Below are 27,895 nucleotides of genomic sequence, written 5' to 3' on the forward strand. Positions count from 1 at the left end.
TTACGAAATAATTATTTCCATTAATTCAGATATATAACAATTACGCAGAAAGCACTTGTGTCAGGAAACGAAGGATATGAAATGCTACTGAAACAATATTCCAAACCCAAATAAAATGCTACTGAAAAAAGCATGATCAATATTCCAAACCCAAATAAATATCTGCTAGTCACCACTCCCGAGGTAAGTGAATTAATTCCAAGTTTGCATCCACACCCTCTCCGCTGTTTCGTTAGCAATCGAAAAACGAGTTGGTAAATATTTACATTATCATACAATGTAAATTTCAACTGTCCCATTTCAAAATCAAGTTGATTCCATTTCAAGGTGGAAAATGGGTGAATACAGCGTCGAATCAGTTCTCATTCCTGTCTACAGCTTCTTGTTCCCTTTTCGCCCCTTGACGAAGAAGAAAACAGTTGGAAACAAATGCGAAACTCCTCAAAGCTCTCTTGCAAAGTGGTTTCGTTTATTTACCACTGTTGTTTACAGATTTTCTGTTTTTAGTGGAATCGTCTATCATATTGTGGTGTTCGAATTCGTCCCATTGTCCAGCGGAAAGCAAAATGCTGTGTTCATTAATCTTCTGATCGGAGGTCCCAGACTCCTCTGCTACCTGACTCTGGTCCTGTTTTCATTCATATCTTCCACTCAAGTAGCCGATCTCCTACGAGGAATCTCCAGTCTAGACGACCACATTTCCTGCACCAGTAAAACTTACGCTGATGTGAGAAGGAGCTTCATACTTTCAGTTTCACTGCTGATCTCATATATCGGATTTCTTTTTCTACTGAAAACATGCTTAGATTATGAACAAAGTAAGAACATTACTTTCTTCTCAATACTAGGTACTGTATGCTTGCTTATTTCATACGTTGAGATGCTTATTTTGGACGTTGCTTTCATACACTTGTGTTGCCTCATCGGAAAATTTATCCAGGCACTCAATACCGAAATAGTTCTTGTGCGAGATCATACGCACCAGCCTTCGTGTTTAATTGTTGGCAAATATAAACGGAAATATAGGAAGAAAATTCTCCCTTCGCCAATTGTTGCACAATGCGAAAGAATTCGTTCGTTACGAAGCAACCATCAGGAAATCATTAAAATGATAGAAAACCTGAACCAGGCGTTTGGACTCCCTATAGCTGTCCACTTGCTGGAAATTTTGTTTACTATTTTCTTCGTTATCTTTGGTGTAGTCAACTTTGTGGGGAATTACTTATTTCACAGATTATTCTCGGTAATATTTGAACTTCTCATTATGATAATTCAAATGATTCGGTCTGTGACTTTGGGAGTTATACCTTATTCAACATGTAAACAGGTAAGTCTTTGCTATCATTATTGTATATCTTTCATGCACAAGATGGTCAGAATTATGAATGTCCATTTGACAGACAAACTAATTGTTAAGAGAGCCAGCCATCTGGAGTCCCTTTCGAAGCATCGGTTTGTGATGAAACTTGGTATAGTTGTGTTTCACTTACATCGTAAACTGCTGCATTGTGGCTTCGAGCAGCCATGACCGAGGCCAGTTCTTGTAAGCATACGGAACTGAATCGGGCGGGCGAGAGATACTAACAGGCATTTGTGTTTTAGAAACAAACGTGCAGTTGGTGCAGATGTAAAGAATGCTACGTGGTGGATATTTCCTTGTAAACGACAAATAAAATTGGCCGCAAATATGTACGCATCTGAACGTCACATGAAACCCACCTATGGAGCAGTGGTTGTCAACCTTCATGACATTGCGCCCCGATTTTTTTTTTAAGTCTATGTCCAGGTCCCAACAGTTTTACTTGTAAATAGCTTTCTATTTTTTTTAACCTTGATAAATTAGTTAAATTGTACACTTTAAATTAAATACTAAGCAATCTCTTATACCATAATCATGAAGAATATTAGTTCTATTATATTTTGGCTTGTTGATATGACCGCATTTAAGGCGAGGATTTGACGGGTCCAAATTGTCTTCATTGGTTTAGTAAACATTTTGCATTAATTGTATAATCAAATAAACAACATTTCAAAATGAGTCAATGCACTATGCTATAGGTTTTCAAATTTATGGCAACATCAAGTAGGTATTTAAAAAATTCGTATGAACTCAACTGTAACGTAAATGTAGTAAAAATAAGGGTGTTAATATTAATACAAATTACGTACATTAAGCCACATTATTTTGAGAGTAGATAATGAAGATAAATATATAATTATAATAGTTAAATTATAAAAATTATAGATATTTGTAAGTCGAATCTTACCCATTTATGAACATATATAAATATAATAATTTGTTAATGCAAATGGCTGTGCAAACAAAATGACAATTTCAGGAGAACCGATTCAATTGATGGCAGGGGCCAGTAGCCGACCGCGGCCCGGCGGTTAAGAACTACTGATATAGAGGCTATGAAGACTATGGGAAGCTAGGGATTGTCGAAAACTCAGGTGGAGTACTTATCCCAAAGCTGTGAATAATTTTCACAAAGGGCTTCTATCCAAATTTCGAGCTGTACTCCTCAGAGCTGAGAAGGCGCTGTTGATCCGAACTGAAATACTTTTCTTTTTTCAAGTCCTTCTACTTTTCAGAACATCATAGACTAAAATTCTCATCATGTACGAGGCAATTACATCTACATAATAATGTTTTCGTTTGTATTTTCAGGCCAATGCAACGAATGGCATAGTGCACATGCTCATTCACAGAAATATGGATCCTGACATAAAGGAAGAGGTGAGACGTTTTCTCTTCAAGAAACTTCTATAATTAAATTTAATAATTTAACTTTAAAAACTTCAGTGACACTGAGGTTTCCAATCCTTGCGTGATATAGTTGTTCAACTTTCTTCATGTCTTTCATAAATATTCCAATTTTAATTTATTTGTTTATTTTATATTTTGGACAACATAAGTGAAAAGTAAACGAACTATAGCCAAAAGGAATAAAAATAAAATAAAACATTATGGAATAGACTTATTCCATTTCTTATTCTGAGTTCAAAAAGAACAAAAAGGTAATGAATGTATTGATATAACTCATACATTGCATCCTATTCGGATTCAAAATAATCATTAAGTTATGTTGAATATTCCTACATGTAATACGTTTGATACGTTCTAGCAATACTGGTAAATATCACATTTACAACCATGGAAAATATTGAAAAATGCAACCAGTCGTACAAGTAATAACAATTAATATTTCTATATGTATTGAAATCTATCCGAATAACTAAAGAAACACTTTGTGTATATTTATCTGCAATACTGCTTTGTGTAAGGAACGAAATTCCATAAGTGACTGTGTTTCTTAATTAGTCACATTGTCTCACTATTTCAGCTACAGCTGTTTGCATCTGAGCTGAACAGCAGAAAAGTCCAACTGACAGCGTGCGGAATGTTCCCCTTGGATATGACCCTGCTGCATTCTGTAAGTTCAGAGGATATTTCACTAAAAACTCTTTTCGTTCCAAATAAAGTAAGTTAAAAGTATAAGCACTGACCTCCCACTGAGAATCGTCATTCGCAAGAAATTTTGTAATACTCCGTTGAGAGGCGCTTAGAGCCTCCACTCGCACTCTTGCTTTCACTTATTCGGCCAAAAAGAATAAGAGATGGCGGTGGCAGGGGCGGCGCCAGAAATTTTTCACCGGGTGGGCAGAAGCTGTATATTGATAGATTAAGGTGGGCAGGTATAAATGTAAGGCCATATACATATATGTATGACATACATGTATGTATATATATGTATATATATGTATATGTATCCCCTCCTCTCTTACACTTCTTTTCCCTTTACTTTTCCTTTCTTTTTTACTCTTTAATGCCTTCTTATATCTTTCTCAGCTTGTTACCTCTTTCTCCCTTTCACTTTCTCTCATTCCATTCTTCAAATGTTTCTCTTAACTGGCACACACACACACACGTGTGTGTTTGGTGTCTTTTCTCTTTCTTTTCTAATCTATTCTCGCATCTTGCTCCACTTCTTTGTCTCCGATGGACTCAATACTTTCAAGGAAGTGTTTGTGTGTGCGCAGCCATACGTTCTAATCACATTCTTTCATTCATGTCAATGTAGTGAAATAAAAATGTGAATCGGTTGCATCACATTTTGTCCTTCAAGTGCAAAAGATACAAGGAACATACTCAATTTTATATAGCTATTCGGCGACAGTGATAGGAAGTGTGATGGTAGACAATGCTGAAGAATTCAATTACTTTCTCGTAATTGAAATGCATGTTCCTGATCATTTTATTTTCATCATATGAGTTTTTGACTGAAACTTAGGGGTTAATGATAACTTTTCTTGGCTTACAAGGTTATTGCAACTGACAAATGTATCTGAATGTATGTTTGCAGTAACGGCGATCGGGTGCCAAAACATGGGGGCAAGGAAAGTTTACTTCTTTTGGTAGAAAAGTCTTAGCATTAAGAGGCCATAGTGCAGATGCAAAAAGTGACAAAATGTGGCGGGGGGAACTTTCCCCCTTGTCAGGGGCGGATCCAGGATTCAGTTTTGGGGGGCACCAATTTCCAAAAGTGTACACATAAATACAAATGAAGATTTCAGTACTACTTTAAATTAAAGTTTACCATGGTGAAACAATATTTTATAATTTAATATATCTTAAGTACCAATTCCAGTCATCTGTACATGCGGCCAAGATATTAAGAACAAATATATTTAGAAATTACATTGTAAAAAAAAACAGTAGCTATATTAAAAATAGCGTATTCCTCGCGAACACAGAAACAACAAGTTACAGAAGTATTTTCATATTATAAACAGTCTGTTTTACTTCATTTCTTAATTATTTTTTGTTTTATAATTAGTTTAATGTAGCACCTGAGTCCTTTTCAGTAACATGCATGATGCATGATAAAGCTGCTAGTAATTAGGACACCAGTTTAACTTTTCAATTGTCAAATAATTGGAACTTACTAAAGACATTTACCTCACCCTACAAATACTGTAGCTGTAGTTTTCGTGAATGTTTCCTTGCAAATATGTCAATAACCTCCTCTGGTTTCACTTGGTATTTATTTGTCTTTATGGATGCTCAGGAGAGCCAAACTATTCAATCGTTCATTACCCGTTGTAGATCTAAGGTAGGTCTTGATTTTTCGCAGATTGGAGAATGAACGCTCAGCTGTAGCCGTTGTGACTGGAATCACACACAACAGGTGAAGCAAACTTCTAATGTTGGGATACAAGGAAGAAAATTTATACGCCTCTACTGGATTATCTGGGGTAGATTTTTCCAATAACCAGAATTGTCTCCATAACTTGAGTTCCCCTTCTAATGCTAAAATAAACTGCACATCAACTTCATAAAATTTAGCTGCCTCAAATATATCTTTAGCTGGATCATCTTCTTCAACAATGAATTTCGGAATTACTTTCTGTAGAGTGCTTAAGACTTCAATCTGGTTTATTTGAAATCTATAATCAAATTTAGGTATTAAATAATCCAGAAAAGGGATGAACACAACACATCTGAAAGAATCGATGACATTCTTTGAAGGAATATTTGACCTATGTCTTTGATTCTGTGCAATTCTTGGGATTTTTACATCAACATTCAGCTCTTCAGCAAGTGCTTTACTTTCCTGAAAGACACTATTAAACTCTTGAGCACTGTTCTTTCTTATATCCAATAGAGATGAGTAAACAAGCCAAACCAAGTTTGTTTATTGCGTTAAATCCATTTGCTTGCTCTGTAGTTGGATTGACAAAGGAAGAGTAATGGACAGGAATTCTTTCATGACGGAACAAAGAACCGGGAGAAACTTTACAAACGATTTATGAGAGAAACATAGTCGATGTTCGAGAGGCACCAACTTCCAACGGCATACCGGAGCACCAACTTTCAACGATGCGCGTAGGCACCAACTTCCAACGATGTTCGAGGACACCAACTTCTAATGTTGTATGGGGGGCACCAACTTTCAACAATGCACAGGGGGCAACAACTTCAAATGATGTTCGGCACTCAGGAATTTTTAACGATATACGGGTGCACCACTTTTCAAAAGTGTACACATAATTAATAAGATTCGTTTAAATTAATTTTGTAAATTACATATTACGAGTATAATTTGCTCGAGCATTTTTGGGGGGCCCGTGCCCCTGTGCTTCCTCTGGATCCGCCACTGCTCCTTGTTCCTCCTAATCGCCGGTACTGGATATTTGGATTAAAATTATTATCTTATTGGGAATGTACACACACACGCGTGCGCGCTCGCGTGTGCGGAAGAAACAATTCTTCGTTCATTCTACATAAAGTATCCCAAGGCTTATGAAAGGCTATTTTGATAAGACATCATCCAAATGTAATAATCAAGTAACATTGAAAAATCTGTTAAGAATTGAAGAGATTATTTGTTAAGTTGCTATTCGTTTTCTGAAGTTAGTCTTTGTTACTCATGCTGGAGAAGTAACACACGTATGGTTAGATGAACACATGCACTGAGGTAACAAATAGTTTACATTTTGTAGAATGTGATTTTGGACACAAGGAATTCATGGAAATTGATCACCATACCCGGTATTTCATCTCTTTTTCACAGATGACTTGGGTTGTATGGCGCGAACTTTTCGAAAGCACTCAAATGTCAACCTCTATCCTGCCCAGCATACCCTGGAAACTTTAATCTTGCAGGTGATCGAATCTCTGGCACCTTGAACCACAGTCAAAATAATAATTTGTGTTGGATTGTATTTTCAGTGTCTGCGTGTATTTGTTTTCGTCCTTCGTCACTTTCATCTAATCACCATTGAACCTCATCATCGCCATTAGCCAAATTAGCAGAAAAGGGACTTCACATAGAACAAATCATTTGAATCAGCAACAACTTACTCTTTCAACAGTGGAGTTTCATTAGTTCATACCCTTCGAAAGTTGAGGTGGTAGTTTCAATTTCACATTGTTTCATTGTTGGATCAAGGCAGCTAACTCCGTGAACAATAACGTTGTTTTCCGAAAGTCTCAAATATTTGTCTCTGGCAATACACCCTCTTAAATGAATGCATCTTCTGTGGTGATAAAATGACACGTTCCTGTGAGTTCTTTCCGTATATTTTTTCCTCGAATGGCATAACGTTGTCGCCTTATAATGAAGAGGTTCTGGCTTCTACTACCCCCTTCCCTGGTGGAAGCACAATGCACACTGGTTCGGACTCCAGTTTAAAATGTAGGTTTTGTTTAGTCCCGATTAGCCTATCTGAGCATAAAATTGGATTTAAAAACAAGCAAACAATATTTTCTAATGGATACTTCGTGACACCTTTTTTCTTTACTTCATCTGCATCTACATATTCTTTTGACCTTTTCGGCTGAACCTCTGATGCTTCTAAATTTCAAACCATTCTTATCGTGATTGATTAGTTCTCTCTGACGCCCTCAAAACAAAGCTTTCCTACCAATCCCTTTCTTCTTTTAATTCTATGTAAGTTATTCACAAGGAAACATCATTACGTAACTGCTATTATCAATTCAATAATTCTGTAGCTTTTCCCAAACCCACATAACTGTTACATCAAAATTTATACACCTCGGTATTGTAGTGTTTATTGTGATTACTTCTTGTGTATTAGTAGAACGAATACAAATTTCTTGTTTGTATACCACGTAGATATTTGAAGTTGACATGTATGTAAAAATTGTAATGAAATAAAGAAAGAGACACTTCTGGAATTTCAATGTAGACCTAATTAAAAAGTCGAAATAATTTATTTTGTTGCTGGAGGAAGCAACACTAAAATGGGTTGTTTCTTGGTTCATTTAGAGATTATTTTAATCATGCGCAGGCCGGGATTTCTATATGTGAAGGCCCGGAGCTTACAACACCAAGACCCCACCCCAATCCCCTCTACAGTTTCAGTTATAATTTTTCGCTAAGCTACATGAGATGGTTGGTTATACGTATTTCTACATTTTTCATCACATACGAAGTACTTCCCTTTTTTTTCTTTATGCAATACTTTTCCAAGCAGTTTTCCCCAGTGAAGGCCCAGAGCTGCAGCCCTCAAGGTCACCCTAAATCCTGATCTCATCTTGACCATACCCTGCATAATTCTGCACCCACTAAGCCTATTAGCTGCTTCTAATCATAGAGGTATTCAATTGATGACAGTTTATTTTGTTTCAAGTTCAATATTAATACTTTTTGCCTTCTAATGACAACGTTAAGACAGCTTTTTATGGGATGATGATATGTGAACATTTCTAGTAGAAAATATACATATAACGAACACCAGAATATACGTATTTACTGCAACATTCACATATCCCTAAGTGTATGTACTTAGTGAATTTGATTGGGTGGGCAATCGGGTGGGCACAGGATTTTTTGGGTGGGCGCTTGCCCACCCGTGCCCACCCCTCTCGCCGTCCCTGGGCGGTGGTGAATTTCACCGCTGTCGAGGTCAAAAACTGACGTTACCACACTCCCCCTACCCTTATCTATGGTATAAGATGGTATGGAATTCCTGTTAGAACTTGAAAGTTGGAACGATTTTTACATATTTGTAAATTAACAAGGCCCTTAAATATTTCTCACATCAAGGAACCATAATTCAAACAAAAGGAAACTAGACCCAATAAGGAATTCCTAAATTTAATGTTGACCAATTCATTTTTTCATATATTTGGATTTTCATCGACAGTCAATTGGTATTTCCGTTCATATAGTATTAGCTAACAATTTCAGTTTTTTCTTATTCTCCGCATTCACCTTATATCAGAGTTGTCATGATATGGAGCAGTAATGAGGAAATATCAGATTTGCCACTCTACAAAAGTTGCACTACAAGAGTGAAAAATGTACTTCTTCTTGTTTGAATTATTTTTATAGCAATACAAAATGCACAGAATTCACTTCGTAACAATCTTGAAGTGGGACGATGGTAGACTTGCTCGAAATAACAGAAAGAAGTTGGAAGATAGTGACAAGATACACAATTTCTACCTCTGATCGGACCTAGGCAAGCAAGGAAAATCGGAAATTGCAGATAAAGTAGAATATACGGATGAGTGCCATCGGAGAGCTATGGGGCTGAAATGGCCTCAAACCGAGCAAAGAATTTCATTACCGTCATTTGTGACCTCAAGTATAGGGGAGAGTGGGACAAGTGAGTCACGTTAAGACACAACCCTCAGTAGCGTACATGTCTTAACATTTAAAATGATTAAACTTAACGCAAATTAAATGGTAGTGTTTACTGATGTCTAATAAATCATACAAAGTGAATGTTTATCTAGAATGGTTTAATTAGATTACATTCCATGCTTTAGTAGGAACTATTTTAAGGAGATGGGTATCAAGAATAAAATTGAAAGGGAAATATATTGTGTATTAAAGGTAGTCTAAGGTTAAAGAGGAGGCTTATGGAGTGTTTTATACGGAGTGTAATGTTTTATGCGTCAGGAAGGAGGATAATGAAGGAGGAAAAGAGAAGCACAGAGGCATTCGCGATGTGAAAATGGTATAGCATGGAACGATTTACTGCATTGGCAGGGTGCACTGTGAACAAGTAGGATCTACTTGCAAACGATGGAAAGAATGGATATTAATAGGGAACTAATTTATTTCTGTTTTACTTTCACAGAAATTGTAGAATTGGATATATTTTGGATATAAATTATATGTGGCCATGTTTGCATTACAATGCTCAGAATTTTAAATAAAATACCAAACATAAAATTAAAATATTTTTAAAAACCTGTATTATATATTAAATATGGGAATTTTTCATCTCTCCAGCGAGACTTCGGTTTTGAAACTACATCTTCACGATGATATTATCTATCCAAAATCTATAGTTGTGTTATTTATATTATCGGGTGATCCATTTGAGATGTCAGAAAAGTAAACCGTTATGTACAATGGCTAATGTACGTATCTCTGAGCAGTTTGTTGCGTCTTGAGACACAGGTGAACAGAAGGATGAAATTCCGCACCTGCACCACGTCTTGAGACACACTTTTACTAAGCGTGTGAACCTCGAAAGGTTCGGGGATCGAACCTGGAGCCCTTTAGATGAAAGTAATTATTCTTCAATCGGCGGTTAGCGGTAGCCCGTAAGCTCTCGCTTGGCTGCATCTGCTAACTGCAGGAGGTACCTGAATAAACTATAAGTTATTGAACCCTTTATAGAATGGCAACTCTCTAAATTTGGGTTACAATGACCTTAAGTCTGCATTGGCAAAGGATGGCATTATAAAAGTATATTACCTGTCTCTCTTTAGAAGCGTGGACAGAAGGATTTCTAAAGTAACTCTCACTCGCTTGCTGAAGTTCGCCTCTTAAATTGTCACTCAGCTTCGCTGCACTCCATTTCCAAACAAGTTTCTAAAAGTCTGCATCCAGCCTGAATCTCCTTCCAAATCCAACTCACTCTCCTCTCTCCAAAACTCAAGACCCCCTTTTCTTACTCCCGAACCACTCTCCTGTTCTCTTCAAAACCCAAGACCAACTCCCCTGTCTCCTTCAAGCCAGATGCAACTTGCATTCACCCCCTAATCAAAACTCCTCCCCTTTTTCTCTCTCATCAATTTTCCTTTGCAAATATTGGCGAATGCTTTTCGCTGAGCTGGTGCTGAAGTTAACACTTTCCTACACTTCCTGCCAGGTTGCCTAGCTAAACGTCACTCGAAAATGAAAATGAGGGATACGTAACGGTTGTAATACATGCAGAAAGGATGTAAGTTTTGAGTGAGTGCAGGTTTACAGACTTCAGCCGCGTGGCGCTAGCGTTCATGGTAGATAAAATAGTTGTCACACCACAACAGCGCACAATGTATCGTATGGGATGCACTCACTCAAAAGTAGGTGAAACCCAACGTTCTGGAGCGGTCTTTTGACCTACTTTTCGCCTTACGACATTTTACTATAAGGCTGTCTCCCCTTACGATATTTTTCTGTAAGGCTAGACCGGTTCTTTGACCTACTTTTCGCCTTACGACATTTTACTATAAGGCTGTCTCCCCTTACGATATTTTTCTGTAAGGCTAGACCGGTTCTTTGACCTACTTTTCGTGTAGACCCAAATAGAGAATTCAACGCCCGAAAATGGAGCTCGGTGGAGCTCGCCTTAATGGATTTCTCTCGTAAGGCATGAGCTCCATTTTCTCGCAGTGTTACCAACTCCTCACTCGAAAAAATCACCAGGGTTTTTGTTTTTGGGTATAACCTAACCTAAAGCAAGGAGGTGGCAACCTTGCTTGAGGTATTTTCTCGCAGTGTTGCCAACTCCTCACTCGAAAAAAATCACCAAGGTTTTTTTTCTTGGTCTAACGTAACCTAAAGCAAGGAGGTGGCAATTTTGCTTGAGGCTTGCCTTACAGTGCATAAAGCAAGGTTGCCAACCCACTGGTACTTTTGCCATAGCCTTTTACAAGAAAAAAAAAAGAGAAAGGGAAGAGTTAAACAACCGACAGCTTACCCACAGCCTTTTTTGCTCTAACCTAACCTAAAGCAAGGAGCTGACAACTTTGCTTGTGCAATCAACCCGGTCGATCGCCCTCAAGTGGAGATAAGCGTTGCCAACTCCTCACTCGAAAAAAAAAAATCACCAAGGTTTTTTTTGGTCTAACCTAACCTAAAGCAAGGAGGTGGCAATTTTGCTTGTGCAATCAACCCGGTTGATCGCCCTCAAGTAAAGATCAGCGTTGCCAACCTACATATACTAAACAAGGAGAGCCGGCACTGCCGTAAAAGAGAGAGAGAGATGGGTGGATGGTAATATAGTATGTGTGTGCGTGTGTGCGTATAATATGTAGCATTATTAACTAGAGTGTGTTGGCAATTTACTTGCAACTAAAAAAATAGAGATGCCAACGTTGGTGTAAGATGAAGAGAGAGAGAGAGAGAGAGAGAGAGAGATTTATGGCTGGCAACAGTAACGAGCGAATGCGCCATATCGTAATTTTCCAACTCCGTATATCGTGATTTTTGTAAACCTCTCTCTCGGGGGAAACACGATGTGTTATACACACGCGCGCGCGCGCCTGTATTGTGACGTAAACAAACAAACAAAATAATAAATGTTGTCTTTTAGGATACCTGGCCCCCTATAACCTCGCGAGGGTGCGTGGTGCCCAACGCAGTTCTAATGGCCGCGGCTAACAAAGCCATGCCTTTGTAGAGTTTCATGGGTTCTTTTTTTTTCCTCCCACCCCCTCAATTTGTTTAAGAAATTCGATTTGATCCTAAAAAACACTCTGCATCCTATTGGAGTGCTTTGGATGTGTTTTTAGATTAAAAATTTTGTAATTGGGGAATGTAGAAAAGCTATTCTTGCTTGTTGGCGATATTTTTTAAAACTGCTCTGTGACCCTCTCGTTTTTCACGTCGTAGGCGAAGGACTTCTCTGCAATCAGGATGACACTGCATAGGGTATCCTCGGGCAAGGCATCGTGGAACTCGCAGACGACCTTGATGTTGGTTCGATCGTTGACCACAACCTTCTTTCTCTTAGATGTGTTGATGACGGTCATGGGTCTCCGTGCTTTGAACTCGCTGGGCGTGTAGTACATGTCCACGCTCCCCTCGGTCACGCGTTTGTAAGCCGAAAACGCTTCGTAAAGTTTGAGGTAATCGTTTTTGGTCACGTCGAGGTTGTAATTCTCGCGCGGGAACACTTCGTTGCGTCCATTTTTGAGATAAACGTTCTTGATCTTGCAGTCGTCGAACTTGCTGGAATCTTTTTCCTGATTCTTGTCCCTCCCGGTCTGAAAGAGCACTACGACGAAATCTGGCATGTCGAACTGTATGTTGTTGAACTGCGTCGTCACGTCGAATTCCATGTGACTTCCCGATGCCACCTTCTGCACGCACTGGTAACCGTGAAAGTGAATCGCCACCTGCGGACTTTTCAAGATCTCCGCTTTGTACTTGAGGGCGTAGTTCGTTTCGTATTCCACCACCGGCATTCTCAATTCCATGCTTTGGATGACGCACTTGGCTGCTTCGGGTAGAGTGTTGGCTATCGGCGTGGTGCCGTCCGGACCCAAAGTAGCGTATCGCATCAGTGCGTCGTTGTCGTTGGCCGCTCTTCGAAACGTAACCCTCAGTCCTCCCTTCCACATGATCTCCTTGTAGTCCGAGAAGAAACCAGGCAGCAGACGCATGGGAAAGAGCACCGTGTGACTTTTTGTCGATATTTTGGTCCCGGCTTCGAATCCCCCGGCCTGGTAGTACGCTGCGTCCGTTTTGGATAATTTCAACGTTCCCACTGCCGTCGACGTGATGCCTGGATAATCTATTCTGTCGATGACGGTGTTGTGTTTCCTCACCTCCACCTGCGAGAACAGGTGAGGCACGAAGTTGTCCACGAGTATCAAGTTTGCTGCTGCGGGAAACGCGTCTCTGCTTTCCTTCTTCACCACGTCGAATTCAAGGTAGAGGTCCGCTCTGTGAGGATGAACGAACCCATCGCCTACGTCCACGTCGTATTCGATCTCCCTGTTCGCTTCGTTCAAATTTCCGAACATAGGTTCTATTCATATTTTTTCTCACGTATAGGTGTACGTGATGAATCAGCAAACATATTTTTTCTAAGTCTTGCCGTTTCCAAGATAACCCCACTTCCGGTCGCCATTTTCGATTTCCGAGCATAGGTTCTATTCATATTTTACTCACGTATAGGTGTATGTGATGAATCCGAAAACAGATTTCTCCTAAGTCTTACCGTTTCCAAGATAACCCCACTTCCGGTCGCTATTTTCGATTTCCGAACATAGATTCTATTCATATTTTTTCTCACGTATAGGTGTACGTGATGAATCAGCAAACATATTTTTTTAAGTCTTGCCGTTTCCAAGATAACCCTATTTCCGGTCGCCATTTTCGATTTCCGAGCATAGGTTCTATTCATATTTTACTCACGTATAGGCGTACGTGACGAATCCGCAAACAGATTTCTCCTAAGTCTTACCGTTTCCAAGATAACGCCACTTCCGGTCGCCATTTTGGATTTCCGAGCATAGGTTCTATTCATACTTTTTCTCACATATAGGCGTACGTGATGAATCCGCAAACAGATTTCTCCTAAGTCTTACCGTTTCCAAGATAACGCCACTTCCGGTCGCCATTTTGGATTTCCGAACATAGGTTCTATTCATATTTTTTCTCACGTATAGGTGTACATGATGAATCACCAAACAGATTTTTCCTAAGTCTTACCGTTTCCAAGATAACCCCAATTCCGGTCGCCATTTTGAATTTCCGAGCATAGGTTCTATTCATACTTTTTCTCATATATAGGTGTACATGACGAATCCGCAAACAGATTCTTGCTAAGTTTTACCGTTTCCAAGATAACCCTATTTCCGGTCGCCATTTTGGATTTCCGAGCACAGGTTCTATTCATACTTTTTCTCACGTATAGGTGTACGTGATGAATCACCAAACAGATTTTTCATAAGTCATGAATTGGAGGGTTCTATGACAACCTATATTAATTCTCGTAAGAGAACAGAACGTGTCCTACGGGGCAAGTTAAGGGGCATGTGCATGGCCAAAGAGGGAGTTCTTTTGCACGCTCAAGCATGATTTAATTTTATTATATTTTCAGATTGACCACAAAACAAGGTGTTGACAGGCAGTGTGTATATATATTGTAAGAAGATGTTTCATTATCAACCTCTACTTCTTGCAGTACATCCTGGACACAGCGTTGCAGGTTAACAAAGGACTTTTGGTCAGTATATATTTTTTTTCTTAAAACTGTTCGGTTACTCGCTCGTTCCTGACATCATACACAAAAGTTTTCTCCGCGATGAGGATGACGCTACACAGAGTGTCGGCAGGCAAGGCATCGTGGAACTCGCACACAATCTTGATGTTGGTGCGATCGTTAACAACCACCTGCTTTCTTTTAGATGTGTTGATGACGAACATGGGTCTGCGAGCTATGAACTCGTTTGGATTGTAGTATACGTCCACGTTACCGGAAGTCACTCGTTTGTAAGCTGTGTACGCCTCGTACAGTTTCAGGTAGTCCTCTTCTGCGATGTTTAGGTTGTAGTTCTCACGTGGGAAAACTTCGTTCCTGCCATTTTTGAGGTAAATGTTCTTAATCTTGCAGTTGTCGAACTGGCTTGAATTTTTCTCCTGATTGTTACCCCTTCCTGTCTGGAAGAGTACGGCTGCAAACTCGGGCATGTCGTACCGAATGTTGTTGAATTGCGTGGTTACGTCAAATTCGAAATGATTGCCGGAAGCAGGTTTTTGCACACACTGGTAGCCATAAAACTGAATGGACACTTGAGGATTCTTCAGGATGTCGGCTTTGTACTTGAGAGCATAGTTTGATTCGTATTCTACCACTGGCACGCGCAGCTCCATGGACCTTACAATACACTTGGCAGCGTCGGGTAGTGTGTTGGGAAGCAAGGTAGTCCCGTCCGGGCCCAAAGTGCTGTATCGCATCAGTGCGTCGTTGTCGTTGGCAGCTCTGCGAAAAGTGAGGCGCAAACCACCCTTCCACATGATCTCCTTGTAGTCCGAGAAGAAACCGGGCAGCAGACGCATGGGAAACAGTACTGTGTGACTTTGAGTTTTGATTTTTGTACCTGCTTCGAATCCCCCTGCCTGGTAGTATGCTGCATCGGTCTTGGAGAGTTTTAGTGTTCCCACGGCAGTCGAGGTAATCCCGGGGTAGTCAACCCTATCGATGACGGTGCCGTGCTTTCTAACTTCCACCTGCGAGAATAGGTACGGCACAAAATTATCTACGAGTCTTAGGTTTGCGTTGGCAAGAAATGCTTCGCCGTTGTCTCTCTTCACTACATCAAACTTGACGTACAAATCAGCTCTGTGAGGGTGAATGAATCCATCCCCGACGTCCACATCGTATTCTATCTCTCGATTCGCTTCGTTAAGGTTGGCAAACGTGCGACGGTTGGGAGGGAAGGACTGCAACTCGTAACTCTCGATTTGTTCCATGATGGCTATTTATTATATGTTAATCTCCACGACGGCAGTGGTCGCGGCTCCTGCAAAATCAACCACCTCCCTTTTTTTTGTTTGTTACTGCTAATTCTATGTTGTCTATGCGATTACGATATACAGGAAAGTATATCGGTGGGGAGGGTGTGTAGATAATTGGCTCCATGAACTCAGAGTTTGGTTTGAACGTAACGATAATACCTGTCTGCTTGTGACTCCCTGGGATGCCGTCAGAGGATTTGGTGATCATATCTTGATTATTTTTTACAGAGCAGTTCGGGTAGGTTGTTATTTATAGACCCCACCCCAATTTTTTTTTGTTTTGTGTTCATGGCGATGGTCGTACCTAATGCGGCGACCCGTTCGCCCAGCGAGACGTCTCTGCTGACGAGTCTCCCGAAAGCTGCGTGCTCTAATTTTCTGTCAGCATCATGACGTACATCGAGATCGGTATTGGTATTGTAGGCAATATCGTGATTCTTGCATGCAGCATCCAGGGGATTCACACCCTTGTCGCTTTTTTTTTAGTCGCTGTTCGAGTTTGGTACCGGGGCCGCGGTACTGGTAACCTGGCAAGTGCATCTTGAAGGGTAGCTTGTTGATGATGTCGTTCACGAGACCTCGACCTTCGGCCACGTTCCAAAATTTCGGAGGTAGGGTGTTGATGATTTTGATGAGGTACCCTATGCCTTTGTCGTTATTCACAATGAAGTTGGCAAGCTTGGAGCTAACCATGTCCACAATTCCTACCTTCTCGTTGCGAAAGTTGCTGTTGCCTGCATTCTCCTCTCCTGCAATAACCAACAACCTGTCTATGAGCTTGCGCACGTCGTCAACCCACACAAACTTTTTGGGCAGGTTGTTGTAGAGTTTGACGCCGCTGCCTGTTTTGACCTGGTTCCATATCGGCTTGATGAGGTTCTTGTATTTTTCGCCGCTGCTAGATTTGACGCGATTCTGCGTAGCGTCGTTGTTTTGGTACAAGGCATCCGTCATGATCAAAATTTCCTTGTAACTTTGGTAATCTTCGTCTGTGTAATCTCTTGGCTGCTTTTTTGGTGATGAGTTCCCACAGTCCAACCGTGCCGGGATACCTGTTCCAGCTGTTTTTCTCACCCAAATTGACTTTCACCTTGTCACCCTCGAACGTGACTTTCGATTTTCCGATTTTCCAAACCACGCCCTCGTTGAGTTCCATGGTTGGGTACAATCCGAAAACCTCGTTTTTCTCGAACTAAACTCAACGGCCTGTTGATCAATCAATTTTCGGAACGCTGCTCTTCTTGCTGGAACAGTGACGATTTCGGATTCGCGACGATCGACATGACGAGGAAACCCAACGACGGAAAATACAAAAACAAAATTAACGACTTTCTAAACGTTACAACGTTGTGAGAAACGTTTCTCACAACGTTGTAACGTTTAGAAAGTCGTTAATTTTGTTTTTGTATTTTCCGTCGTTGGGTTTCCTCGTCATGTCGATCGTCGCGAATCCGAAATCGTCACTGTTCCAGCAAGAAGAGCAGCGTTCCGAAAATTGATTGATCAACAGGCCGTTGAGTTTAGTTCGAGAAAAACGAGGTTTTCGGATTGTACCCAACCATGGAACTCAACGAGGGCGTGGTTTGGAAAATCGGAAAATCGAAAGTCACGTTCGAGGGTGACAAGGTGAAAGTCAATTTGGGTGAGAAAAACAGCTGGAACAGGTATCCCGGCACGGTTGGACTGTGGGAACTCATCACCAAAAAAGCAGCCAAGAGATTACACAGACGAAGATTACCAAAGTTACAAGGAAATTTTGATCATGACGGATGCCTTGTACCAAAACAACGACGCTACGCAGAATCGCGTCAAATCTAGCAGCGGCGAAAAATACAAGAACCTCATCAAGCCGATATGGAACCAGGTCAAAACAGGCAGCGGCGTCAAACTCTACAACAACCTGCCCAAAAAGTTTGTGTGGGTTGACGACGTGCGCAAGCTCATAGACAGGTTGTTGGTTATTGCAGGAGAGGAGAATGCAGGCAACAGCAACTTTCGCAACGAGAAGGTAGGAATTGTGGACATGGTTAGCTCCAAGCTTGCCAACTTCATTGTGAATAACGACAAAGGCATAGGGTACCTCATCAAAATCATCAACACCCTACCTCCGAAATTTTGGAACGTGGCCGAAGGTCGAGGTCTCGTGAACGACATCATCAACAAGCTACCCTTCAAGATGCACTTGCCAGGTTACCAGTACCGCGGCCCCGGTACCAAACTCGAACAGCGACTAAAAAAAAAGCGACAAGGGTGTGAATCCCCTGGATGCTGCATGCAAGAATCACGATATTGCCTACAATACCAATACCGATCTCGATGTACGTCATGATGCTGACAGAAAATTAGAGCACGCAGCTTTCGGGAGACTCGTCAGCAGAGACGTCTCGCTGGGCGAACGGGTCGCCGCATTAGGTACGACCATCGCCATGAACACAAAACAAAAAAAAATTGGGGTGGGGTCTATAAATAACAACCTACCCGAACTGCTCTGTAAAAAATAATCAAGATATGATCACCAAATCCTCTGACGGCATCCCAGGGAGTCACAAGCAGACAGGTATTATCGTTACGTTCAAACCAAACTCTGAGTTCATGGAGCCAATTATCTACACACCCTCCCCACCGATATACTTTCCTGTATATCGTAATCGCATAGACAACATAGAATTAGCAGTAACAAACAAAAAAAAGGGAGGTGGTTGATTTTGCAGGAGCCGCGACCACTGCCGTCGTGGAGATTAACATATAATAAATAGCCATCATGGAACAAATCGAGAGTTACGAGTTGCAGTCCTTCCCTCCCAACCGTCGCACGTTTGCCAACCTTAACGAAGCGAATCGAGAGATAGAATACGATGTGGACGTCGGGGATGGATTCATTCACCCTCACAGAGCTGATTTGTACGTCAAGTTTGATGTAGTGAAGAGAGACAACGGCGAAGCATTTCTTGCCAACGCAAACCTAAGACTCGTAGATAATTTTGTGCCGTACCTATTCTCGCAGGTGGAAGTTAGAAAGCACGGCACCGTCATCGATAGCGTTGACTACCCCGGGATTACCTCGACTGCCGTGGGAACACTAAAACTCTCCAAGACCGATGCAGCATACTACCAGGCAGGGGGATTCGAAGCAGGTACAAAAATCAAAACTCAAAGTCACACAGTACTGTTTCCCATGCGTCTGCTGCCCGGTTTCTTCTCGGACTACAAGGAGATCATGTGGAAGGGTGGTTTGCGCCTCACTTTTCGCAGAGCTGCCAACGACAACGACGCACTGATGCGATACAGCACTTTGGGCCCGGACGGGACTACCTTGCTTCCCAACACACTACCCGACGCTGCCAAGTGTATTGTAAGGTCCATGGAGCTGCGCGTGCCAGTGGTAGAATACGAATCAAACTATGCTCTCAAGTACAAAGCCGACATCCTGAAGAATCCTCAAGTGTCCATTCAGTTTTATGGCTACCAGTGTGTGCAAAAACCTGCTTCCGGCAATCATTTCGAATTTGACGTAACCACGCAATTCAACAACATTCGGTACGACATGCCCGAGTTTGCAGCCGTACTCTTCCAGACAGGAAGGGGTAACAATCAGGAGAAAAATTCAAGCCAGTTCGACAACTGCAAGATTAAGAACATTTACCTCAAAAATGGCAGGAACGAAGTTTTCCCACGTGAGAACTACAACCTAAACATCGCAGAAGAGGACTACCTGAAACTGTACGAGGCGTACACAGCTTACAAACGAGTGACTTCCGGTAACGTGGACGTATACTACAATCCAAACGAGTTCATAGCTCGCAGACCCATGTTCGTCATCAACACATCTAAAAGAAAGCAGGTGGTTGTTAACGATCGCACCAACATCAAGATTGTGTGCGAGTTCCACGATGCCTTGCCTGCCGACACTCTGTGTAGCGTCATCCTCATCGCGGAGAAAACTTTTGTGTATGATGTCAGGAACGAGCGAGTAACCGAACAGTTTTAAGAAAAAAAATATATACTGACCAAAAGTCCTTTGTTAACCTGCAACGCTGTGTCCAGGATGTACTGCAAGAAGTAGAGGTTGATAATGAAACATCTTCTTACAATATATATACACACTGCCTGTCAACACCTTGTTTTGTGGTCAATCTGAAAATATAATAAAATTAAATCATGCTTGAGCGTGCAAAAGAACTCCCTCTTTGGCCATGCACATGCCCCTTAACTTGCCCCGTAGGACACGTTCTGTTCTCTTACGAGAATTAATATAGGTTGTCATAGAACCCTCCAATTCATGACTTATGAAAAATCTGTTTGGTGATTCATCACGTACACCTATACGTGAGAAAAAGTATGAATAGAACCTGTGCTCGGAAATCCAAAATGGCGACCGGAAATAGGGTTATCTTGGAAACGGTAAAACTTAGCAAGAATCTGTTTGCGGATTCGTCATGTACACCTATATATGAGAAAAAGTATGAATAGAACCTATGCTCGGAAATTCAAAATGGCGACCGGAATTGGGGTTATCTTGGAAACGGTAAGACTTAGGAAAAATCTGTTTGGTGATTCATCATGTACACCTATACGTGAGAAAAAATATGAATAGAACCTATGTTCGGAAATCCAAAATGGCGACCGGAAGTGGCGTTATCTTGGAAACGGTAAGACTTAGGAGAAATCTGTTTGCGGATTCATCACGTACGCCTATATGTGAGAAAAAGTATGAATAGAACCTATGCTCGGAAATCCAAAATGGCGACCGGAAGTGGCGTTATCTTGGAAACGGTAAGACTTAGGAGAAATCTGTTTGCGGATTCGTCACGTACGCCTATACGTGAGTAAAATATGAATAGAACCTATGCTCGGAAATCGAAAATGGCGACCGGAAATAGGGTTATCTTGGAAACGGCAAGACTTAAAAAAATATGTTTGCTGATTCATCACGTACACCTATACGTGAGAAAAAATATGAATAGAATCTATGTTCGGAAATCGAAAATAGCGACCGGAAGTGGGGTTATCTTGGAAACGGTAAGACTTAGGAGAAATCTGTTTTCGGATTCATCACATACACCTATACGTGAGTAAAATATGAATAGAACCTATGCTCGGAAATCGAAAATGGCGACCGGAAGTGGGGTTATCTTGGAAACGGCAAGACTTAGAAAAAATATGTTTGCTGATTCATCACGTACACCTATACGTGAGAAAAAATATGAATAGAACCTATGTTCGGAAATTTGAACGAAGCGAACAGGGAGATCGAATACGACGTGGACGTAGGCGATGGGTTCGTTCATCCTCACAGAGCGGACCTCTACCTTGAATTCGACGTGGTGAAGAAGGAAAGCAGAGACGCGTTTCCCGCAGCAGCAAACTTGATACTCGTGGACAACTTCGTGCCTCACCTGTTCTCGCAGGTGGAGGTGAGGAAACACAACACCGTCATCGACAGAATAGATTATCCAGGCATCACGTCGACGGCAGTGGGAACGTTGAAATTATCCAAAACGGACGCAGCGTACTACCAGGCCGGGGGATTCGAAGCCGGGACCAAAATATCGACAAAAAGTCACACGGTGCTCTTTCCCATGCGTCTGCTGCCTGGTTTCTTCTCGGACTACAAGGAGATCATGTGGAAGGGAGGACTGAGGGTTACGTTTCGAAGAGCGGCCAACGACAACGACGCACTGATGCGATACGCTACTTTGGGTCCGGACGGCACCACGCCGATAGCCAACACTCTACCCGAAGCAGCCAAGTGCGTCATCCAAAGCATGGAATTGAGAATGCCGGTGGTGGAATACGAAACGAACTACGCCCTCAAGTACAAAGCGGAGATCTTGAAAAGTCCGCAGGTGGCGATTCACTTTCACGGTTACCAGTGCGTGCAGAAGGTGGCATCGGGAAGTCACATGGAATTCGACGTGACGACGCAGTTCAACAACATACAGTTCGACATGCCAGATTTCGTCGTAGTGCTCTTTCAGACCGGGAGGGACAAGAATCAGGAAAAAGATTCCAGCAAGTTCGACGACTGCAAGATCAAGAACGTTTATCTCAAAAATGGACGCAACGAAGTGTTCCCGCGCGAGAATTACAACCTCGACGTGACCAAAAACGATTACCTCAAACTTTACGAAGCGTTTTCGGCTTACAAACGCGTGACCGAGGGGAGCGTGGACATGTACTACACGCCCAGCGAGTTCAAAGCACGGAGACCCATGACCGTCATCAACACATCTAAGAGAAAGAAGGTTGTGGTCAACGATCGAACCAACATCAAGGTCGTCTGCGAGTTCCACGATGCCTTGCCCGAGGATACCCTATGCAGTGTCATCCTGATTGCAGAGAAGTCCTTCGCCTACGACGTGAAAAACGAGAGGGTCACAGAGCAGTTTTAAAAAATATCGCCAACAAGCAAGAATAGCTTTTCTACATTCCCCAATTACAAAATTTTTAATCTAAAAACACATCCAAAGCACTCCAATAGGATGCAGAGTGTTTTTTAGGATCAAATCGAATTTCTTAAACAAATTGAGGGGGTGGGAGGAAAAAAAAAGAACCCATGAAACTCTACAAAGGCATGGCTTTGTTAGCCGCGGCCATTAGAACTGCGTTGGGCACCACGCACCCTCGCGAGGTTATAGGGGGCCAGGTATCCTAAAAGACAACATTTATTATTTTGTTTGTTTGTTTACGTCACAATACAGGCGCGCGCGCGCGTGTGTATAACACATCGTGTTTCCCCCGAGAGAGAGGTTTACAAAAATCACGATATACGGAGTTGGAAAATTACGATATGGCGCATTCGCTCGTTACTGTTGCCAGCCATAAATCTCTCTCTCTCTCTCTCTCTTCATCTTACACCAACGTTGGCATCTCTATTTTTTTAGTTGCAAGTAAATTGCCAACACACTCTAGTTAATAATGCTACATATTATACACACACACGCACACACATACTGCGTTGCCATCCACCCATCTCTCTCTCTTTTACGGCAGTGCCGACTCTCCTTGCCCAGTGTGTGCAGGTTGGCAACATTGCTTTATGCGCTGTAAGGCAAGCCTCAAGCAAAATTGCCACCTCTTTGCTTTAGGTTAGGTTAAATCAAAAAAATCTTGGTGATTTTTTTTTCGAGTGAGGAGTTGGCAACGCTGATCTCCACTTGAGGGTGGTCAACCGGGTTGATTGCACAATCAAAATTGCCAGCTCCTTGCTTTAGGTTAGGTTAGACCAAAAAAAATCTTGGTGATTTTTTTTTCGAGTGAGGAGTTGGCAACGCTGATCTCCACTTGAGGGTGGTCAACCGGGTTGATTGCACAATCAAAATTGCCAGCTCCTTGCTTTAGGTTAGGTTAGACCAAAAAAAATCTTGGTGATTTTTTTTTCGAGTGAGGAGTTGGCAACGCTGATCTCCACTTGAGGGCGGTCAACCGGGTTGATTGCACAAGCAAAGTTGCCAGCTCCTTGCTTTAGGTTAGGTTAGACCAAAAAAGGCTGTGGGTAAGCTGTCGGTTGTTTAACTCTTCCCTTTCTCTTTTTTTTTTTTCTTGTAAAAGGCTATGGCAAAAGTACCAGTGGGTTGGCAACCTTGCTTTATGCACTGTAAGGCAAGCCTCAAGCAAAATTGCCACCTCCTTGCTTTAGGTTACGTTAGACCCAAGAAAAAAAAAACTTGGTGATTTTTTTCGAGTGAGGAGTTGGCAACACTGCAAGAAAATACCTCAAGCAAGGTTGCCACCTCCTTGCTTTAGGTTAGGTTATACCCAAAAACAAAAACCCTGGTGATTTTTTCGAGTGAGGAGTTGGTAACACTGCAAGAAAATGGAGCTCATGCCTTACGAGAGAAATCCATTAAGGCGAGCTCCACCGAGCTCCATTTTCGGGCGTTGAATTCTCTATTTGGGTCTACACGAAAAGTAGGTCAAAGAACCGGTCTAGCCTTACAGAAAAATATCGTAAGGGGAGACAGCCTTATAGTAAAATGTCGTAAGGCGAAAAGTAGGTCAAAGGACCGGTCTAGCCTTACAGAAAAATATCGTAAGGGGAGACAGCCTTATAGTAAAATGTCGTAAGGCGAAAAGTAGGTCAAAAGACCGCTCCAGAACGTTGGGTTTCACCTACTCTCAAAACTTACATCCTTTCTGCATATATTACAACAAACTGCTCAGAGATACGTACATTAGCCATTGTACACAACGGTTTACTTTCCTGACATCTCAAACTGATAATCTGGTACTTTTCGGTGTTAATTATATTACTTTTCGGTGTTATTTTTCCCAAATTATGATTTCCATTTTAGCACACTTTTTGTTTGCCAAATACACTAAAAATTATACCTTCTATAATCTGTTGTTCTATTCAACTAATACAATTGTATAAGTCACCTGGCCTACCCCTCTTCGTGATTCATACTGTGGAAACAATTTTTGAGTACGTTATTTTTCCATTTCTCAGACGACAAGTATCGATGTTACGGTTCCGGTGTGGTGGTGTGGCGGTAGGTGTGCACGCTATCTCCTGTCAGAACCCCACAGATTTGTTCGCTCATGCAAAACGTTTCTATAGAAAGTGAAAAAGTGTGGAAGAACGTCAATTACATGTGGTTTCATGTAGTTGTCCGAATTATTCCGTGTATAACACGCACCATAGTTCTGGTGGGAAGAGTAATTTCTTGGAAAGCTTATACACCCGTACATATGGCACAGTTTATTTTCTAATCATTGAACACAAGAAATGTTGAATGTTCGCTTTATTTTCCTTCTTTCCTTCTTTCAGCACACAATGTATTGAAAGGGCACAACTCGCATTTTATGCACAATTTTCGTACATTTGCAATTTTGGATTCAATAAATATACGTTTTGAACAAGCCACTGCATATGCATAAACAGAACAATTACATTTTTTCAGTGTTATCGCATTTGAAAAAAATCAAGAATATGGAGGACTGAGAATGCTAGAGACATCAGAAACCGCTTGCGAGCATCACATAAGATGATGATGATGACTTTTCAAATAAGCTGTTATGCGAAAAGTATGAACCATAGTTTTGTTTGGAAAGAAGCCCCATGTATTTATTGGGTTGGCCCATAAGTTCTGGCGTTTGTTTTTTTAAGTAAAAATTTTGCGTGAAAAATAAAATGTGTTGGCAATGCGTTTTATGTTATTCGATAGAGAATCATGTGCTCTACAAAATAGTGTGTTTAGTTTTTTTATGCTGATATACTTTTTGTTCTTTTCAGGTCATTAAAATAAATGGAGTGTCAAGTCGAGAAAAAAGAGAATTTTCGACATCTTCTGCTTTTCGTGTTTAATCGAGGTGCCAAAGCCACAGAAGCTGCTCGAGAGATTTGTGAAGTGTATGGCGAAGAAGCGATGCCTCGCCGGTAACAATTCGGTAGAGGAATCGCTGTTTATGTCCATGAGTTGACCGATGACGGGCAAGCAAACCGGCGGAGATCGTGGCTCGTTGATTTTTGTTGTTTTCGTTCAAAGCATGCGGATCCCAACTTTTGAATCTTTCCCATCGAGTGAAGGTGACGCATTCCATTATCTCTGCCAATTCTCTCGTCGTTTGGCGTGGATCTTCGTGAATAAGCTGATTCAGTCGCTCCTCATCGAACTGAACAGAGCGTCCGGTGCGATGCATGTCTTTCAGATAGAAATTGCCGTCTCTGAATCGCTTAAACAAATTTTGAGCCGTCCTAAGAGGCATCGTTTTTCGCCATACACTTCACAAATCTCTCGAGCAGCTTCTGGTGCCTTTGGCACCTCGAATAAACGCAAAAAGCAGAAGGTGTCGAAAATGCTCTTTTTTGTCGATTTGACACTCGATTTTATTGACCTGAAAAGAAAAAAATGTATATCAGCATAAAAAAACTAAACATACTATTTTGTAGAGCACATAATTCTCTATCGAATAACATAAAACGCATTGCCAACACATTTTATTTTTCACGCAAAATTTTCACTTAAAAAAAACGCCAGAACTTATGGGCCAACCCAATATAATAAATCTTGGTAGTTACGAAAATAATGCCGATTTCCAAAGAATAAATAACATTGTTTAATATATATCAACAACCGGTTTTTAATAACGTATACATTTGTTTTTCAGATTGCTGCTTCTGTGATGACGTACGTAGTGATCCTGATCCAATTCATGAATCCATTGATTCCAATGAGAAATTCAGGATTGGACTTTTCACAAGAAAATGCAACAATACCTACATGAGTTGTTTTGCATTCAAGGAGGATATTCATCATTAAAAAAAACCTCCACATCAATCCTTAGTACTTGCTACTTTAAGTCAAAATTATATAAATATTGTAAATTCTGCGTATATGTGCTTGGATAGGTTGTTTTAAAATAACATATAATTATAGGCTGAAAGCATACCATACTACCAAATTTTATATTTGCAAATTCACCTGTTTCTAAAGACCCAGCATCCTCAAACAGGCGTCCTGGCCTTCAAGAACCCTGTGGAATACAATTCACAATTTCACTAATATTAACGACAAGCATTCACACCTTTTCGACAAAATGCGTCACGCGGCCTGACTCCGACTGGATGACGGACAGCATTATCGCACTCATGATGGAGTGTGATTCGGCTCACCGCAAGTTCAAAGCTGACAAACGCCTCAATTTATTCAATATATTTCACCTAACTCTCTAGCCTTCTTAAACCCGAAGGTTCATGGCTGCAGCAACAAAGGCCTTCCATCTGTCCCTATCTTGAGCCCATGGCCTTATATTGCTGATTCTTGACATGGCTTTTTACAGTGCAGAGTTGTCAGCTCTACGCCTAACCCCCAATATGAATGGAGGAACTACTACAGAAGACAAATACAAACACATTAGACAGCACAACTACTACACAAGACACAGTTTCAATAATCACAGTGTACACACAAATCGATGCACTCAGGCTGTGCGTTACACAAAGAGGAGATTCTCATATGAATATTGAATTTACAAACCAACCCACGAATGCTATGGAATAAATTAAGAAATTTAGGTCTAGGAGTGAAACGTAACGTAGATCTTACTTGTGTATCCTCCGTTGATGATTTAAATACACATTTCTCTCTCTAAATCAATGAACAACGACGAGGTAAAGTTCGCGGTGCATCTTGATTTCGGATATTTTTAGATGTGATGTGATCAGCACCACGCTCCTGCCAACTTTACATCCCAGAGTTGCCCCCAGGTGTCCATTGATTTAGGCTGGGTGAGCCTCAGAGCCACTTTATGCAGTGGCATGGCCAACAGACTTTTTTTAAAAAGAGGAAAACCCGTAAGCGGCAGTCTTCCCCGCACATCAAACTCATAAAAATTGATCTCAATTCTATTTTTCATTCAGGATAGACGAACACAAACATCCATATCTTACCCTGGATTCGAACCCGGAACCCATGGCGTCGTAGCGCCCTATGCTAACTACTTCGTCACGGAGGTCAACTAGCCGAATATACATACCACCGCGGCTCTGATAGTATCAGAGCTATTTCAAATCATAAAATTGAAATGGCAGAGTATATTTTTAACCCCATCAACGAGTTTCAAGTGGCAACTGTAATTGGTAGCATCAAATCTGGAACTGATAGCGTTGACGACCTTCCATTTCGATTAGTAAATCTCATTCTCCCTCACATAATCTTTCTCTGCGCTCTGGTATTTTTTCAGATAAGTGGAAAATTGCATATGTTATTCCTCTTGCCAAGACCGACCCTCTACGTGCATTAACAACTTTCGCACTATCAGTAGACCCGGATTATTATGTACTGTAATATTAAAGTACAAAATATGTGTAAAAATATGTAACAATAATTGATAAAATATGTACCTAAATATGTATTATCCAAAGGATATTTAGCTAAATATGTAGTATC

The 27,895-nt window shown here is 41.1% G+C and overlaps 1 protein-coding gene across 1 annotated transcript; it reads left to right on the plus strand.

Moving 5' to 3' along the window:
* The first annotated feature begins 1,245 nt into the window (after positions 1–1,245).
* On the plus strand, positions 1,246–26,231 carry LOC145996752 (putative gustatory receptor 28b). Its single transcript, XM_083133280.1, has 4 exons — positions 1,246–1,327; positions 2,672–2,740; positions 3,348–3,437; positions 26,115–26,231. Exons 1-4 carry the CDS (start codon positions 1,265–1,267, stop codon positions 26,229–26,231), a joined length of 339 nt encoding a protein of 112 aa, XP_082989406.1. The 5' UTR covers positions 1,246–1,264.
* Positions 26,232–27,895: the final 1,664 nt, after the last annotated feature.

This window comes from Lepisma saccharinum, chromosome 13, assembly GCF_977018435.1.
Source record: "Lepisma saccharinum chromosome 13, izLepSacc3.1, whole genome shotgun sequence".
Lineage (NCBI taxonomy): Eukaryota > Metazoa > Arthropoda > Insecta > Zygentoma > Lepismatidae > Lepisma > Lepisma saccharinum.